At 41.1% G+C, this 18,623-nt stretch overlaps 1 protein-coding gene across 1 annotated transcript in view; it reads right to left on the minus strand.

Annotated features, from left to right (window-relative positions):
• Positions 1 to 4,509, minus strand: part of LOC143275256 (uncharacterized) — a 95,940-nt gene extending 91,431 nt beyond the window's left edge. Inside the window, exons 1-2 of the mRNA XM_076579232.1 lie at positions 4,405 to 4,509; positions 2,480 to 2,614 (exon numbers count right to left, since the gene is read on the minus strand). Coding sequence (XP_076435347.1) covers positions 2,480 to 2,614; positions 4,405 to 4,509 — 240 coding nt within the window. The remainder of the gene's footprint in view (positions 1 to 2,479; positions 2,615 to 4,404) is intronic.
• Positions 4,510 to 18,623: the final 14,114 nt, after the last annotated feature.

Genomic DNA, 18,623 nt, shown 5'->3' on the forward strand with positions numbered 1-18,623 from the left:
TGACATCAAAGGTTAACAGACAAGTACAGAAACCTAGCTATGACATCAAAGGTTAACAGACAAGTACAGAAACCTAGCTATGACACTGGGAGATGCAAAAAAAAACAACAACAAAAAAAAACCCTATGACGCCAAAAAGTGAACACGCAAGTAAGACGCAGAACCACTGAGACACAAGCACGTTTCGTACACTGGTCAATGGGTAGGCCTAACAACAGGCCCAGAATAATCTACCAATCCCCCCACCCCTCTCCCCCACACTAACAAGCTGCACACTGTTTATACGGGCAGTACACTATTTATTTACGTTAATAATACACGCCTGACTCAGTGGCTGTTCCATTTCCAAGCAGAATAGTGGGGCAAGACCTGCACTTGCTTTCCCACACGGACTTACAAATACAGGAACCCACTGTCAATGGTGTAGGAGTTTCCAGGTCTCTGTCAAGCCCAGTACGCCCACTACCGCCTTCTCGCCATACTGTCATAATGGTCCACTGTTCTCAGGGTTTCCTTGTTCTCTCTGACTTTAGTGAGTTCCACAGCAGTTACGTCAGGGTGTGCACATTTTCTCGGTCATCGTCATCGTCCTAAGTAGTAGTAGTAGGGGGGGAGGAGGAGTAGCAGGAGTGGTATAGTCGTAATCATCTTCGCTAAACTGAAAGTAGTGTGCGTCTCTTTTTCTCTATTCTTCTTCAGATTTTGTCCCCCCCCCCCCTTTTTTTTTTCCCCCTTCTTGTTCTTGTTCTTGTTCTCCTCCTCCTCCTTCTTCTTCTGCTTCTTTGTGCCTTGCTTCTCCTTCTTCTCCGTATCTTACTTCTTTTTTCTCTTATTCTTTGTCTTCTATCCACCGATACTTTTCGTTAATTGCTTCATTCTTTCCTTTCTGTTCAGTTATCAGTCTTGTTAAGTTACCAGTCTTTCTCGTGCTTCTTGCTTTTTCACCCCTTTCATGTCGTCAGCAAAACTCTCTGTATCTGCGCGTGTGCTCATGTGTTAACGTGTGTGTGTGTGTGTGTTTGGGTGAGGGGGAGAGGGGGATGTGAACGACGAGGATGACATCATGGTGACGGCGTCGAACAGGTGCAGTCTGGTCTGCTATGCTTCATGCAATGAAAGAAACGGAGAGTGTGCGTGCGTACGTGTAGATATATATATATATATATATATATATATATATATATATATATATATATATATATCTGTGTGTGTGTGTGTGTGTGTGTGTGTGTGCGTGTGTGTGTGTGTGTGTGTGTGAGTGTTCGTGCGTGCAAACACGTGTGTGAGTGTTTGTGACTGTGTGCATGGTGTGCATGTGTGTGTGTGGTGTGTGTGTGTGATGTGTGTGTGCATGTGTGTGTGTGGTGTGTGTGCGTGCGTGTGTGTGCGTGTATGTGTGAGTGTGTGCGTGCGCGTGTGTGCGTGTGTGTGAGCGAGAGAGAGAGCGACACAGGGAGACTACGTGGAGGGAAAGAGAGAGCGGGAGTGAGAGAAATAGAGAGAGACAGAGTGAGAGACAGAGAGAGACAGAGTGAGACAGAGACAGAGAGAGGGAGGGAGAGAGGGTGAGACAGAGACCGAGACAGAGAGAGGGAGGGAGAGAGACAGATAGACAGACAGACAGTATCTGTCTGTACCCCAGTCATCCCTATCTGCTGCAGGTGACTCATCCTTCGAGACCCCCACAAGAGCGAGGTCAAGGGTGAAGGGTCAGCCGCTGTTAACCCCTTCACTTTCATGTGATCCAACTACAGTTAACCACTTCAATAAAATAAAATAAAAAAGGAAAAAGTGGTGTAGCCTCCTATTCGTATACTCTGTGTGTGTGTGTGTGTGTGTGTGTGTTTGTGTGTGTGCGTGTGTGTGTGCGTTGTCTGTCAGTCTGTGTCTGAGTGTCTTGAGTGTCTGTCTTACTCTCTCTTACACACACTCTCTCTCTCATCCTGTCTCTCTCACACTGTCTCACTTACGTGCACGCGCACACGCACACACACTCTCTCTCTCCCTCCTTCTCTCTCTCTTTCACACACACACACACACACACACGCACACACACACAGATGCACAGTTGCGCGCGCACACACACACACACACACACACACATTCCCTTTGCCAAAACAAATAGAGGAGGGTGTGACGAGCGAATACAATCGCTGAGTGACATTTCACATTTGATTTGAATGGTGCTGAAAGTAGGTCTGCAACGGCAGTTTCCACACACACTCACACACACACACACACACACACACACACACACATACACAGGCAAGCGCACAAACCTAAGTACACACACACACACACACACACACACACACAACAGAAATGCACACATATAAACACGCACGCACACATACATAAACCAACAACTACTGAACACAACCACACACACACACACACACACACACACAACACAACACAACACACACGAGAATGGAACCGCCTCCCCACAGAGACCACACACAGCACACCACTCACTCACCCTGTTGCCCTTGGTGCCCTGGGGGCCCGGCGGTCCAGAGTCTCCCTTCATGCCTTTGGGTCCGGGCAGACCCTCTGGGCCAGGGAAGCCTTGGTTGCCCTGGGGCCCCTCCGGTCCTATCATTCCTGGCGCTCCCTGTTCAAATCCACATGTTTGTTTAATTACAAATTTAATCTTAAGAGATTAGTTGTTTTTTTAAAAAGAAAGAAAAAGAAAAAAAATTTTCCATTTCATAATAGTCCCTTTTTACACCAAACGACATAGTTCAAGTTCAAGTTTTAATTATCCTTTCACTCCAACTGGATTATGGAGGATTACTGCAAAATAATCTTTTCATGCCCAGAACAAACATTTCCAAATACACAACAATGTCACATAAAAGTTGAGAAAACACAAATGTCTTTTAACTCCAAAAGTGTAGCTAGACAACATTTGCAAATCTAATCATCTTACTTTCAGCTAAAATGACTTTTTCGCCTCCTTTGAGCATATTACAAAAATTAAAAACCGATTTTGGAGACAAATCTTTTTTTTAGGAACATATCTATTTTGTAACTGATACACACACACAAATAATATATCGATTTTGATATATAGATATAGGTTCTCTCGACTCATGACAGCCTGTCAGTGAAGCCAGACAGAGCAGGAATTGTCAGGCAAAAAACTGTCCAACCACAAGCCTGCATTTTAAGTGGGATCCTGGGGATTTTGGGCCGGCGCTTTGCGGGCCTTTAAGATTATCTGAAGTAGATGTCAGTGCATTCTGAAAAATCCATATCCACAACACAGATGCCTGACCAGCAGTATAACCCAATGTGCTTGTCAGGCCTCTAGTTCATGAAAATATTGCATTGTATTGTATTGCATTGCATTGCATTGCATTGCATTGCATTGCATTGATCTTTTTGTCACAACAGATTTCTCTGTGTGAAATTCGGGCTGCTCTACCCAGGGAGTGCGTGTCGCTACACTACAGCGCCACCCTTTTTTTGCATTTTTTTTTCCTGTGTGCAGTTTTATTTGCTTTTCCTATCAAAGTGGATTTTTCTACAGAATTTTGCCAGGAACAACCCTTTTGTTGCCATGGGTTCTTTTACGTGGGCTAAGTGCATGCTGCACACGGGACCTAGGTTTATCATCTCATCCGAATGACTAGTGTCCAGACCACCACTCAAGGTGTAGTGGAGGGGGAGAAAATATCACCGGCTGAGCCGTGATTCGAACCAGCACGCTCAAATTCTCTCGCTTCCTAGGTGGACGCATTACCACTAGGCCATCACTCCACATATACTATATATTTACAAAAACAGATAGATATCAAAGAATAAGTTTTTTCCATGACTGTTTCATGCACTTTGAATCTCCCTCTCTGTTCCATTTTTTTTTTTTTAATTCAAATCCGTCTTTTATTTCTTAAATTTTCTTTTTTCCCCAAAGAATTTCATCTTCACACATGCATACACTCTCTCTCTCTCTGTCTCTCTCTCTCTCACTGTAATGCAGTTATATTTTTGTTTGACTGTGTTTACTGACGCTCACAGTATCGTGATGTAATGTTTGTAAAATGATGTTCACATTCCCCTTCATAAGGAGCCTGGGCATATACATGAATAAACCATCTCTCTCACTCTCTCTCTCTCTCTCCCTCTCTCTGTATATCTATCTGTCTCTGTCACACACACACACACACACACACACACACACTCGCACACACGCACGCACGCACGCACACACATGTGATGTGATACGATGCGATGTGATGTGATGCGATGTGATGCAATGTGATACGATGCGATGTGATATGATGTCATGTGATGCGATGTGATGTGATACTATGCGATGTGATGCGATGTGATGTGATCCGATGTTATGTGATGCGATGCGATGCGATGTGATGCAATGTGGGATTCGAACACACTTACCCTTGATCCCTTTTCTCCTATACATTTGCAGTTTCCTACGGTTGTGCATCCAGCGCCGCATCGTGGAGGGACTAACTCATCTTGCTGGAAAAGAAATAAATACATACATATCTAAATAAATAAATACATGTCTACATAAATAAATGCTTAAATGCAAAACTAAATACATAAACGAATGAATACATACACACATGCTTTAAATAAATGCGTACATAAGTTGTTGTTTTTTGTGGATAGATTAACAAATACATATAACACATGAAGCATATCAAAACCCTTAACTTGACTTCTCGCTTCTTTCCAGCTTCCTCACTGAATCTCTTGTGTACATATGTGACTGACATTGAGCATGTTAAAAAAGACATTTTGAAATAGGTTTAAAGAGGTCACCTGTTGTTATCATTGTTGTTAATGGCTACAGATAGAGATGCATTATGAATACTGTTCACAAAGGCAAGTAAATATCTGCTTGAGTCTTTCTTATCTCTCAAAAGAAATTAACAACAAATCTCAGTTCATCAATATTCAGGAGTCAAGGGGTTAAACATCAAAGTGCTACATATCTTAACAAACAGTACGTCATCAATCATCAAAGTGCTACATATCGTAACAAACAGTATGTCATTAATCATCAAAGTGCTACATATCTTAACAAACAGTACATCATTAATCATCAAAGTGCTACATATCTTAACAAACAGTATGTCATTAAACATCAAAGTGATACATATCTCAACAAACAGTATGTCATTAAACATCAAAGTGCTACATATCTTAACAAACAGTACGTCATTAAACATCAAAGTGCTACATATCTTAACAAACAGTATGCCATTAAGCATCAAAGTGATACACATATTAACAAACAGTACGTCACTAATCATCAAAGTGCTACATATCTTAACAAACAGTATGTCACTGACCATCAAAGTGCTACATATCTTAACAAACAGTACATCATTAATCATCAAAGTGCTACATATCTTAACAAACAGTACATCATTGAACATCAGAGTGACACATATCTTAACAAACAGTACGTCTGAGGCTCACCAATCACAGGAACAAAAGCAGTGCCATCTTTCAAATTAAATACCAGTGTAATATTGCAGCAAAATGGGAGATATTAAGACTGATCTCTCCCTCTCTCTCATGTGTTTGGTTGTTGTTGTTTTTCATTATGAATAGAAGCATTGATTGCAGCCAAGTCCTAAAACCTAAAATGGACCTCCACAGCAATATCATAAATCATCATCCACCTTCATCATGTACACATAATCATTAAATACGCTGCCCCATCATCTGTATCAGCGCTATAATCTAATATGATAATTGTATTGCTTTTTGTCACAAAGTGTGTGAAATCACACACACACACACACACACATGAGAGAGAGACTGAGACAGAGAGAGACAAAGAGACAGAGACAGAGAGAGACAGAGAGAGACTGAGACAGACAGGGATAGAACAGAGTGGGAAAGAACAGAAAGACAGACAGGATGGAACAGACGGAAACAGACAGGGATAGAAGACAGAAACAGACAGAAACAAAGAGGGATAGCACAGACAGAAACAGACAGAGATGGGAAGAACAGAGACACAGACAGAGGGGTTATAGCAGAAAGGATAGAACAGAAATAGACCAGAAAGAAAGAGACATAGACAGATCAGACAGAAACAGAAAGTGGTGGACCAACAGAAAGAGACACAGGAGTGATAGAACAGATGCAGATCATACAGAAACATGATGCTTTGTTCCTTCCTCGTTTGTGTACAATCTGTGTGTATGTTTTGTTTCTGTTTGTGCAGTGTGTGTGTGTGTGTGTGTGTGTGTGTGTGTGTGTGTATTTGTATTTCTTTTTATCACAACAAATTTCTCTGTGTGAAATTCGGGCTGCTCTCCCCAGAGACAGCACATCGCTACAGTACATTGTCACCCTTTTTTTTTTTTTTTTTTTTTTTGTATTTTTTCCTGCATATAGTTTTATTTGTTTTTCCTATCGAAGTGGATTTTTCTACAGAATTTTGCCAGGAACAACCCTTTTGTTGCTGTGGGTTCATTTACGTGTGCTAAGTGCATGCTGCACACGGGACCTCAGTTTATCGTCTCATCCGAATGATTAGTGTCCAAACCACCACTCAAGGTCTAGTGGAGGGGGAGAAAATATCGGCGGCCGAGTCCTGACTCGAACCAGCGTGCTCAGATTCTCTCGCTTCCTAGGCGGACGCGTTACCTCTAGGCCATCACTCCACTGTGTGTGGCATGAAGGGAGACTCTGGGCAACAGGGTGAGTGAGTGGTGTGCTGTATGTGGTCTCTGTGGGGAGGGGGTTCCATTCTCGTGTGTGTTGTGTTGTGTTTGTGTGTGTGCTCTAGTCCAGAAGAGTGCAACTAAAGTAGTGAATAGCATGAAGAACTTGCAGTTAAATAGTTGTGACTGGGTGTGGTGCAACCAGCTGAAGTTAAGTACTGATAATGATATGCTTGGCACAGTTCTGTGCAATAAGTCCTTCCTTCCAGAAAGAGACAGAAAGGGGCAGCACAGAAACGTAGAGACTGACAGAACTGAGCAAAAACGGTAATGTTCAACTTTAGAATACTAAACTCAGGGGGGCTGTTTAGAAGAAAAACAAAGGGTGTTTTAGGCTCACCTCGATGCGCTGAGTTGAATGGAACCCTCAGCTAAGCTCTAGGACCACTCCTTTCCCATGAAACTGCGACAAATACACAGTAAGCAGAGTACTCCTTCCCCACCTGCACGCCATTTTGACTGCTGATGACGTGGGTGATCAGCAGTCAAAATGGCTTGCAGGTGGTTGCTCTGGCTGTGATCGGCTGAGCTTACTGTGTATAAAATTGTTGCAGTTTCATGGGAAAGTAGTGGTCGTACAGCTTAGCTGAGGGTTCCATTCAACTTAGCGCATCGAGGTGAGCCTAAGACACCCTTTGTTTTTCGTCTAAACAGCCCAGTAGTATAAGAGATGGGGGTTCTATATACAACTTTTTTGGGCGTATTAGCTTGTGTTAAGGCCCTCAAGCATAAAAACAATTTAGTCAAAACCTGTGTATGTTGGAGTAATATGACCCTCAAGCATAAAAAAAAATATATATATAGTTAAAACAAGTTATATGTGTATGGAGAGCCAAATCACAAGATAAAAAAAAAAATGATGGTTGGATATGTGTATGGGGGGAGCGAAACGGTCATGGGGGTTCTATATACAACCGACCCCAGCCCCAAACCGCGCAATACCGCCCTCAAGCATAAAAACGAAAAACCGGCTTAAATATGTGTATGGAGAGCCAAATGGTCCTTAAAGAGAGGAGGTTGGATCAACCGTTCACATAGTTTGCTTTTTTTGGATGGTTTACCATCTTGAATATCAAATAGATTTTTCTTTAACAACTGAGTTTTGTGTTTCGATTTTATGTCTGTTTTCATTGCATTGAATTTTTCAACTTCAGCCAGAATGAGACTAAATTCTTCATCGCTTATTTTATCATCTTCTAATGCTTTTGAAATAAGATCATTTATAGTGTTCAGTTTTGACTCGGCCAACACGCGAATCTCGTTGTGCTTCATAGCTTGTGACATTAATTTTTTATGAATAAATTTACAAGTTAAACCAACCACACCAAGGAGACCAGCTCCCACTTCTATTCCAATAGCTACGGGAGCAGCGGCGACACTCAACAGTAATCCAACACCCGATGCCCCAAGGGCGATACTAAGAGTTGTCAGCGTTGTATCCGCGGCTGTAGCGATATTTACACCGCGTTTATATTTTTTATAAAATAAAGTTCTTTCATCACGCTCTTTTTCGAGGTTGTTTTTTATATTCGATATCTCTCGTAGGCGAAACTCCATTATTCTATAGTAATCATTTTTTTTTTAAATGATGGTAACAGGATGAGGAGAGTAGCGCAGTCTTTTAAGCTGAAGAGGTCCGATGTGAATAAAGTCGAGAGATATTTTATCTAATGATGGACGTTTGATGACACCTTCAAGCGAGAATTCTATAGAGGGATCGGGTTGATCAGATGGGTCAACCACTGGAATTTTGATGGTAATTCTCAAGAGTTTATTTTTAAGATTTCCAGGCCATTTTATCTGCAACCCTTTTAAAACTTCTACAAAATCATCTGGCACCCCACTAAGGAGTATATCTAAAACGACAGTTGACCCCTGAATAGGCGGCTCAAAATCAAACTCTTTAATTAACCGCAGTGTACCAGTCTTTTTACCTCTCATACCAATAACATATCCAAAGTCGTCGCTGTTAACGACGATTAGATCTTTACGCGTATGATAGGAAGCCAACAGTTTACCACTATTTTGTATTTTTTGTAGAGCGTGATTTCTTCCAATACTAACATAGGGTTGTTTTATTTCAAAATCTAAATCCCAGTTATCCACCGGATAAGGTACCCATGTATCATCGTCGGAAAGAACAAGATGATGTGGTTTGTTCACAACAACACCGTCAACGTTCACGTCTGCAAGTTCGCTGAATTTGTTGATACCACCACCATTACTCGTTATTTCTTTTCTTTTGTACGTTCCTTCAGAAAGTTGGAAGGCGTACAACTGATTTTCTTTTCCCGACACATCAAATCCGTCTGTATCTCCGAGATCAACCAAACCGAGCGTAGTGCAGGGTTTGATATTATGTGTTCCTGGCCCTCCGGGATCAACCATTTTCTAATATTTATAGTATATTCTAAATATTCAAATTGGCGCAACGTAGTCTTCTTAAGGAAATATTTTGAGGAAGACGCAGCTGCATCCACAAACTCATTGTTTCCTGTTTTGTGGTAATACCTTCAAGCGAGAATTCTATATGACTACCCTGCGGTATAACATCATAGGGCATAGCATCATCTTGTTTTTCAATGGTGATTCTCAGGGGTTGATTTGCAAGATTTTTGGGCCATTTAATGTAAAACCCTTGAAAAACTTTTACAAAATCATCAGGCTCTTCACCGAGAATTACATCAAAAATAATACGGAAACGGAAGCCCCACAAACTAGTTAGATCATGAAAATCTATTCCTAATTCAGATTTATCCTTCGAGCGTTTCTTAAGCACATAACACCTCCCCTGGTAGTTTAGTAAATGTACATCCAACGCTTTTAAATCAGCGAACATCCAACCACTGTTTTTTATTCTATAATTATTTTCTTCTTCTTTGGTAATGTAAGGTGATTCAATTTTAAAATCTACCATCCCCTTGTCGAGGGGTTTTAGCTGCCATGTACCGTTTAAACGAACAAGTTGATAGGGCTCATCATTGACAACATCATCCTCACTCACGATATCACCAATTTTTACTTCTTTTCTTTTGTACGTTCCTTCAGAAAGCTGGAATGCGTACAACTTATTTTCTTTTCCCGGCACATCAAATCCCTCTGTATCTCCGAGATCAACCAAACCGAGCGTAGTGCAGGGTTCAACCATATCTTATATGTAATGTAATATTTAAATAATCAATAGAAACGGGATTATGATTTTCATCTACTATAGAAAGTGTTAAACGTGGTAAATCTCCGTGAGAAAGTCTTTTGTATTGGGGTGATGTCAACGTAGTTGTTCGACCACCCCCGCATCTTTCATTTTCTACTGGGATTGATTGTAACAACGTAGAAGGCAATCCGTTATAGAAATTATCGGTGGTATTAATTTGAGAGAGGTGAATGTAAAGTGCTTTATGTATCGCGAGCCGCGGATGCCTGTTTCCTATCACCATTATTCCCGGCGCGATGAGTTTTTGGGGGAACCCCAGAGTATGTGCAAGACGCTCAGAAAGTTCAATCGATTTGGTGCTCTTTATTCTCAGATAGCCACTCGGAGCGTGCAAGTCTAACTCTGCACCGTGGGGGGTGAACACTTCTTTATTCAATTCACACACATTATAATAACCATCTGGGATTATTATCTTACGATCGGTAGTAGTAAAGAAATTGTTTCCGAGCTCATCACTGATATTTTTCCAGTTGGGATAATAAGTTATTTCACGCAGCGCGATTTCTAGTCTTCCACTTTGATTAGATATGCACCGCGGTAATTCGTCTTTTTGAATATCGGTTGTTATTATATACATAGCTATGAATAAGAAAATTTACAGCTTCAATAAGGACGCGTCCTATACAACCGGGTATAAAGAAAAAAGAATAAGTTGTACGCGAGTGATCTACGTGAACAGCGAATATTCTTTTACCGCCAAGTTTCCCGATGTTTTTCAGTCTTATGCGAACCCCACTATGACTGGGGAGATGAATGCAGCCTGGCTTGCGTGGAGAAACAACCCGATAGTGTGGTGGCAGAATCAAATCAATTTTGTGGTATGGTGCGCGACCGCCGGGTGTGGAGTAACGGAAGAACATTTTCAAGCTTCTGATCCGTTTATTCGAGCCGTGTATAGGTTTCATTTTTACTATCAGATTCGGAGGTTATTGGACGAGTTAAAAATCCCGCTACCCACCGACCAAGCATTTAACATGTATAATAATCCGTTTGATAAAACAGTTTATCAGCGTTTGTGTGCCGAATTTGGGCAGAGGGATTGGAGACAGAAAATAGAAAAGCATGGCTTTGGTTTGGGAGAATTTATTCAGGCTGAGGCCCCCGGTGGGGCTGCACGACAGGCAATGAGAAACAGAGGAGAGGGACCTGTGTTCTTTAGCCCCCACGATAAAATCAGACATACGGTGGACATCACCCGGGCTTGGACAACATTTATTCCTGATAAGGGGTTGGGTTTTACACATGCGGGGATAGTTCGTCTCAACGATAGCATTCGCACTTATGTGTGGGCTCTAATAGGGTCACAAGCGCAAACGCGCACGAGTATAACAACAAAAGGAACTGGATTTGATGCGCAAAAACAATTTTTAGCCAATGTTGAAGATGCGATTAATGCCCCCGAAAACCTACAAACGGCGATAAAAAAATACCAGGACGTTCTCCAGTACGCGAGATCCGAAGTAAACTTTGCATTTGGTGTTGGCCTTTATATGGCCCCATCTGATATGGCATTGAGGGTTGGTACACACATTAATTATAATAATAAAATTGTCATTGCGACAGAAGAACAGAATATTGGTGTTAATGATGGATTAAACGAACTACCACACATTGTACCACCTACCCAGAGTGTTTCACCCCAGAGTGTTCCACCTACCCAAAGTGTTCCTGCATACTATTTTGTTGCCCCATCAGGAAAAGCTCTTCAATGGTCTAGAGGTCACTGGGCTCTTGTGCCACCTTCTGATGCAGACTTGGCAATGCTTGATGCGAGTAATACGGTGCTCGATTATAAATCACACAAGCCTTTGACAACACCGAGGACAGGAGCGGGTGAAACGAGAGTTTTGTTAGGCATTCGCGGGTGGTTCACTCTTACCTATAAAAATAAAAAAATAATACAAACATCTCGACCAGGATTTGCAATAGCTACCGGTGCTGGTAATAGACCCTTTCTGTATGGTGTAGGTTCTTCGGATAACAAATTTAAACTCAAACCAGCGAAAGTATCGTACGAAGAAGAGCCAACAACTCACAAAGACTATAAAGTCGCTCTTACTTTAGGATTGATAGGTGGTATTTACTTTCTCTTCTTTAAATAATCAAACAGGAGGAGGCCAGCACCGAGCACGAGTGCCCACATGTTGTTGGCTAACCACCCAACCGCTTTACCCAACGTGCTTAATAACCACGAAACAATAGTCCCAATGACTCCTGGGAGGGCATCAATCACCTTTAAACCTAATTTTTTAAGTAATTCTCCCAAATCTTTAAGTCTTTTTCTTATCCAGTTGTCATCTTTTTTACCCGGAGTGCCCCCTCCACCCGTAACGGCCAAAACGATAGTGCTGATAATCATACCAAAGGCAGTAAGAATGGAAACGATAGTAATGCCTTGTTCTCTAAAAAGCGTTCGAATACGTTCCGCTAGTGTTGTGTCCTCCTCAAGAATTCTGTGTATCGTTTCACGCATTCTGCTGATTTGAGATCGCAGCGCTTCTTTGTGTGTTGATATCGCTTCTAGCCGTGCAGCACGCTCGATGTTTAGATCGTCTAATTGTAAACGCAAGGGTTTGATTTCGCTTTCATCTTTATCAGCTAGTTCCGCAGACTGAATTCTTATTTTTAAAGTTGATATTTCTTCATCCAGGTGAGAGAGTTTTGAGAGGTTGTCAGAAAGATTACCGCGCTGTCTTTGCATGGCTTTGTCTAAACCTTTGAGTTCACGAATATAACCACCCAGTTCATCGGTGAGGGGAGGATCATCTATAGTTTTAAGTACTTCATCGATTGTATTTGGTGAGAAATCATCCATCTCAATTTCTTCACCCAGTTTGGCTTCAACCTTTTGGAGAGCCGCGACCGTTTGGGGTTTCCTCCTCCAGTCTACAAAACCAAGTTCCTCGCGAATAATATTTGCTCCACCAGGTTTTCCCGCTAGTGTTGAAAGTGCTAGGGGTTGTTTCGTGCGGACGTTAATGATATTAAAATCTGGATTATTTTTTAATCGTAGTGTACCTCTACTATCAAGTTCAAAATTGGTATAATTTCGCCCAACATCGGGCTCTTGTCCAAATGCATCATAGTAATCATCAACCGCGCTCTTTAATAATTCTGTTTGCAAGAAACCAGATTCTATTATTCCACCTTCTGCGAACCCTTCCGCCATCTCACCACCTTCCGCCATATTAAACTTATAATATAAAGTTATATCCTTATATCTATATAAAACAAAAAATGAGTGGAAGAAAGCTTAATCCAATGAGAAGTTTGCGGGAGCCGCGGGGGATAAAGGGCGTGCGGCAGACTGTCGTGATTACTAACAATCCGTCAACTATCGATCAGAATCAACAACTTCTTGTACGCTTTCCTAATTTAGGTGTTGATGATGTGATCGTTCCGGGGAGTGTTCGGCTAGCATTCAAAATTTCTTTGACTTCTACCACAGATGTGAACAGAACACTCGTTGATAATATTGGTAGAGCCATAGTACGTAAAACAACCATTCGCATTTCCGGTAATGAAATCATGAGCGTTGAAGATAGTGATGTATTTTATACTTATGGAGATCTTTGGCGAACTCGACAAGAACGAAGAAACGCCGTTTATCAAGGTATTGACTTAACTACACACCGTAATGTGACACGATTGCGTATTAACGCGGATAATGGAGATGACACTATCGCTAGAGATGCCGCCATTGCGGAGGCTTATGGTAATCGATTTTGTATTCCGCTTGATTTCGAATTGCTAGAATCTCATGCACCATTTTATCAGAGTGCTCTCGGCGATCGCCTGGAGTATGAACTTACCTTTAACGCTTATAGCAAGGTTATCCGCAGCACAGACCCGGATGCATCCTATACGATAGAAGGGATTAGTCTCGAGTTTGAGAAAGTCACACAACCCGAACTTGCGAGACAGATAGCCGGTTATTATTCAGGTAGGCTCGCTATTTTATTTGATAGAATACTACGACATCGTAAAATTCCTCTGGACAAATCTGACACACTCTGGAATATTAATCTCAACGTGCCGGCAAAAAGTATGAAGGGTGTACTGCTGTTGTTTGATGAGTATTACAATCCTAAGATCGATAAGGTTGAAGTGACGATCGAAGGTGTGCCCAATCAACTGTTTAGTCAAGGTATGCGTTCCTATCAACAATGGGATGAAATCAGAAAGTTTTTCGGAACGCAAAAACGCGACCCCGAAGTAGACAAAGTGGTAAAAGATTTAGAACTAGCGGATGTCACAATCGGTGAATATTTCACGAATAATTATGCTCTTTGGTTGGATATGCGCACCACAGATGATAATTCTCTTCACGGGAGTGGACGTCGTATCGAAAATGCGTCTGAAGGCATTACGATTCAGATTCAGAAAAAAGCTGAAACGGCAGAACCGCTAAATGCGTATGTATTTGTAATTATGGATGGACAATTAAATATAGAAGATGGAAGATTTGTCGAGGCTGTTTACTAAAGAAGCACATTCCGCAATTATTTGCGGGCAAACTGGGTGTGGTAAGACCGAATTTATTTTAGATTTATTACAAACGACATATCGTGGTGTGTTCGAGAATATTGTAATTCTATGCCCTACTCTCGAATATAATAAAGCCTATCGATCCAGAGTGTGGGTAAGAAAGGACCGCGGGGTATACACCGTTAATCCCGGTGATAAACTTCACGAATGGCTTGGGCTGTTTTTTGAAATATTTGCCGGGGAGCCAACGTTGTACATCATCGATGACTGTAGTGACTTAAAGGCTCTTACTCAAAAGAAGCAAATGTTGAGTAAACTCGCATTTTCTGGAAGACACGCGAAACAGTCTGTGTGGGTGTTGACTCAGAAATACAACTCGGTTCTTACTGACCTTCGCGAACAAACAAAATGGGTGGCTTTATTTCACTGTAAGGATAGGGACTCGTTTGATGAGTGTTTAAGAGAAAACGATGTCATTCCAACACAAAATGAACGTAAAGAGGTTAGGAAATCATTGGCAAATACCAAACACTCCAAGTTGATATTAAAAACTGATCAACCAGTTGCATATAAAATTTGCTAGTAATAACAATGCTTAACAATTTCTTAACACTGCTTAACAGTTCCTTAGCACTGGTTAGCAATTTCTTAACACTTTTAGTCGTTGGATTTGTAGTTTTTCATTATTTTAAACTTAAAAGGAGGTATATAGAATATAAGAAGATGGACCAATTACTATCCGAGGATCCCAAACGCGACAGGCTTATGGCGATGGTCTCAGCCGGTGGAGCAAAAGAATATTTAGGGAAAGAGTTTAGTGTTGATAAAATCGAAGCGATGAAAGATCCGGATATAGACAAGCTTTATACGAGATACGAAGCGAGTTTAGGATCGATGATTACAAAATCACTCGGTAATACAATTATACAACTGTATACCAGAGCAGTTTGTATGTATCTCCCAATTGATGACCAAACAAAATTAAATAGTGATCTCGAGCAAGATCCATTCCTGGGACATGCGCTTAACAGTTTTACTTGCGAACTATATCACAGATTTGGCATGTTCTTAGCTCCGCTCACCACAGCTGTAACTACTGTTAAACATTGTCAATTTAATAAATATAATGGAGGAAGTAACGAAACCAAAGAATCAGAAGAAAGTTGAAGCGGGTCGAAAAGGTGCTGCTGCTAGAAAAGAAAAACATGAAGAACTTCTCCAAAAACTTCGAAAAGCGAAAGAACAACAACAACAAGAAGAAGAACCATCATCGAGGGGACCAGATCACGTTTTTATCAATCCCTTGTACATTGCTGCTGCGATGATAATAGGTTGTGGTGTTTACATATATTTTAATCGGTCGAAAAAACCACCACCACCTGTGGTAACAAAACCCAACCCATTTATCATGTTTTGAACATTAATTTAAACACTATTTATAAACAACAATGACAACACCAAATATAAACGGTAAAGAAATTGCAAACACTGTATACCACGCGGTTGTGGTCAGCGCATTGGCCGCTGGTTACTCGAGATTGACAAAATTAATATTTACGAAAGCCCCGACACCTAGACTGGCTTTCAACCTCGAAGATATCGGGATGGCCACTTTGGATATAGCCCTCGCTATGGCTACGAAGGATATGTTGGAAAAACAAGGTATTCTCCCACATGATATTTTGAAGTAATAATAATATCATCATTATAGTATGGCATCAGTAGCGTTACTCGTTGGTGGGGCAGTAGTAAACGCTTTAGCATTTACCGGAAGTAATTTTTTATTTAGTAAACTGGGGTCTTCAGACGCGTTAGAAGAACAGAAACGACACAACAAAGCGCAAGAACAACTTCAGGCAGCGACCGCAGAATGGCAGAAAGAGAGGATTCAACGTTTAGATTATATCAATGAAAAACTAAGACAACAACAACATGCTGTGAACACGTTTAAGGATGTGGATATGGCTATGCAAGAATATTATAAAGTGATGGGGGAGCCACTACCCCCTCTTTCTCATAAACCCCAACTTTCAGATTTTTATGCACCCTCAGAGGGACAAAAAGATCGAGAATACGTATTTATTATCATGACCATGGTCATTTTTGGCGTTGTGATTTCAAAATATTAAACATTTACTTTCTTAAATAAAATGGAAAAGATCTATTACAGCCCAAGCGGTTATTGGAAGGGTTATTCGGCGATTAAAAAACTCGCGAAAGCAGCCAAGGTGTCTGAGGATGAGGCTAGAAAATGGTTACAAAAACAAGCTATATGGCAAATTTATCTACCCCCTCCAAAGTATATTCCGAGAGCAAAATTTGATATTACTATCCCAAATGAGGTTCATCAGGCTGACCTTTTATTTTTACCCTATGACAGAATCGGGCGTAAGACGTATAAGTATGCGCTGACTGTCGTTGATGTTGCAAGTCGATATAAAGAAGCCGAACCCCTAACAACGAAAGACAGCGTCGAAGTGGCGGCCGCTTTTTTACGTATTTATGACCGTAGCCCTTTGAAGTTGCCCAAACTTCTTCAGGTAGATCCTGGCCGAGAGTTTATGGGTGCTGTGAACAAAATTTTTAAAAAAGTAAGGCGTGGAAAGACACACAGAAGCCAGGCTATTGTAGAAAGATTTAATCGTACGCTGGCAGAACGATTGTTTAGTCATCAATATGTGGTTGAAATGAAATCGCCGAATCGATCAACAGAATGGGTCACTAGATTACCGGCTGTTGTGGCTGCATTGAATAATGAGGTGACGAGACTTATTGGTAAGAAACCGTCGGTCGCAATAAAGGCCAAATCGGTAGAAGCCGAATCCTCTGCACCGACTAAAGATGATAAAGGAGAGTTACCGCCTGATGCGCAAGTTCGGTACTTGTATGAGCCCGGTGAGCTCGAGGGTGGAGCTCGCAAACGAGCAACGGATCCCGTTTGGTCTCTTAAAGTTTATAATATTAAGCGTATGATGCCCGGCGATCCTATTCTTTATTATTTACAAAATGGTCCATCCAGAGGGTTTGTACACGAAGAGCTTATGGTTGTTCCTCACGATACAGAAATACCATAGTGCCCGTAGGCGTAAGATGTAATACCATCATCTAGCCAATAGCGTTTGGAATCGTACGGTGAGAGTGATGTCTTCATTTGCTTGATCGTGTACATCTTGTGCTTATACGATCTGAACGTTCTCATACTATTAGTAAATTGAACAGATCGATCAATACACTCCTTATACATATCGGGTTCAATTTCATCCTTCACCACACATTTTTTTATGCCCTTGGCTTTCTTGATAACTGATCCATCATCCGCTACAACCGAATACATCTTTGAGCGCAAGCCGCAGAATTGTCGGATCGGTTTACATCCGAGCTCACTTTTCATGTATCCTGGCACTTTCTCTATCGATTTATCATACAATGGATGATCTTTTGGAAAATTACTGCGGTCATGTACATTATCATCCATACAAGCGATAAAATCCTCACATTCTACGTGGAGAATGAATGAATCGGTATCAGTATATAACAACCTGCATCCATATTTTTTCTTGTAGTGGTTGTAATACAAATCATACATGAGATACTTGGATAGGTCGAGAATGGCCATCCCGATATAGATAGGTTTATTAAGCACAAGCTTATTTTTTTTGTAGTGAATCGCTAGAAGTTTCTCGTTGATGATCATATGATCGACATAAGCCGGTTTGTTTATTAGTTTGCGTGCCTTGTCCTCTTCATCTAACTTGAATAATTTGATATTCGTTCTCATTCTGATATTTTCCATAGTTTTACCAAATACCGAGTTGTTCATTAATTTATACAGATCTTTATCGGCATCGTTAGTAGCGGCTTGTCTCAGTTTGGTGTTCATCAATATATAGGGCGCCATCCAGGGACTTTGATTAAACTTTAACACTTTTGTGATTTTAGTTACTTTCATGCCAAGTTGCGTGTATAGCTTGAGATTTCTATAGTGAACGACATAACCAACCTTATTCCATAGATTCGGAACTAATTTTCTCGTTTCCTTTCCGCGCATCTCGAGTTTTTCACGAAGGCGTCGTTGATAGGGTGAGAGGTTTTCGAGTTTTATTTCTATTTTCTCAGGAGCTAGGGGATAATCGTTATGTTCGTCGTGTAATTCCTCAGGGTACTCGATATCACACTCCACAATATATCCCGTCTCATCATCGTCG

Source organism: Babylonia areolata, chromosome 30 (assembly GCF_041734735.1).
Source record: "Babylonia areolata isolate BAREFJ2019XMU chromosome 30, ASM4173473v1, whole genome shotgun sequence".
NCBI lineage: Eukaryota > Metazoa > Mollusca > Gastropoda > Neogastropoda > Buccinidae > Babylonia > Babylonia areolata.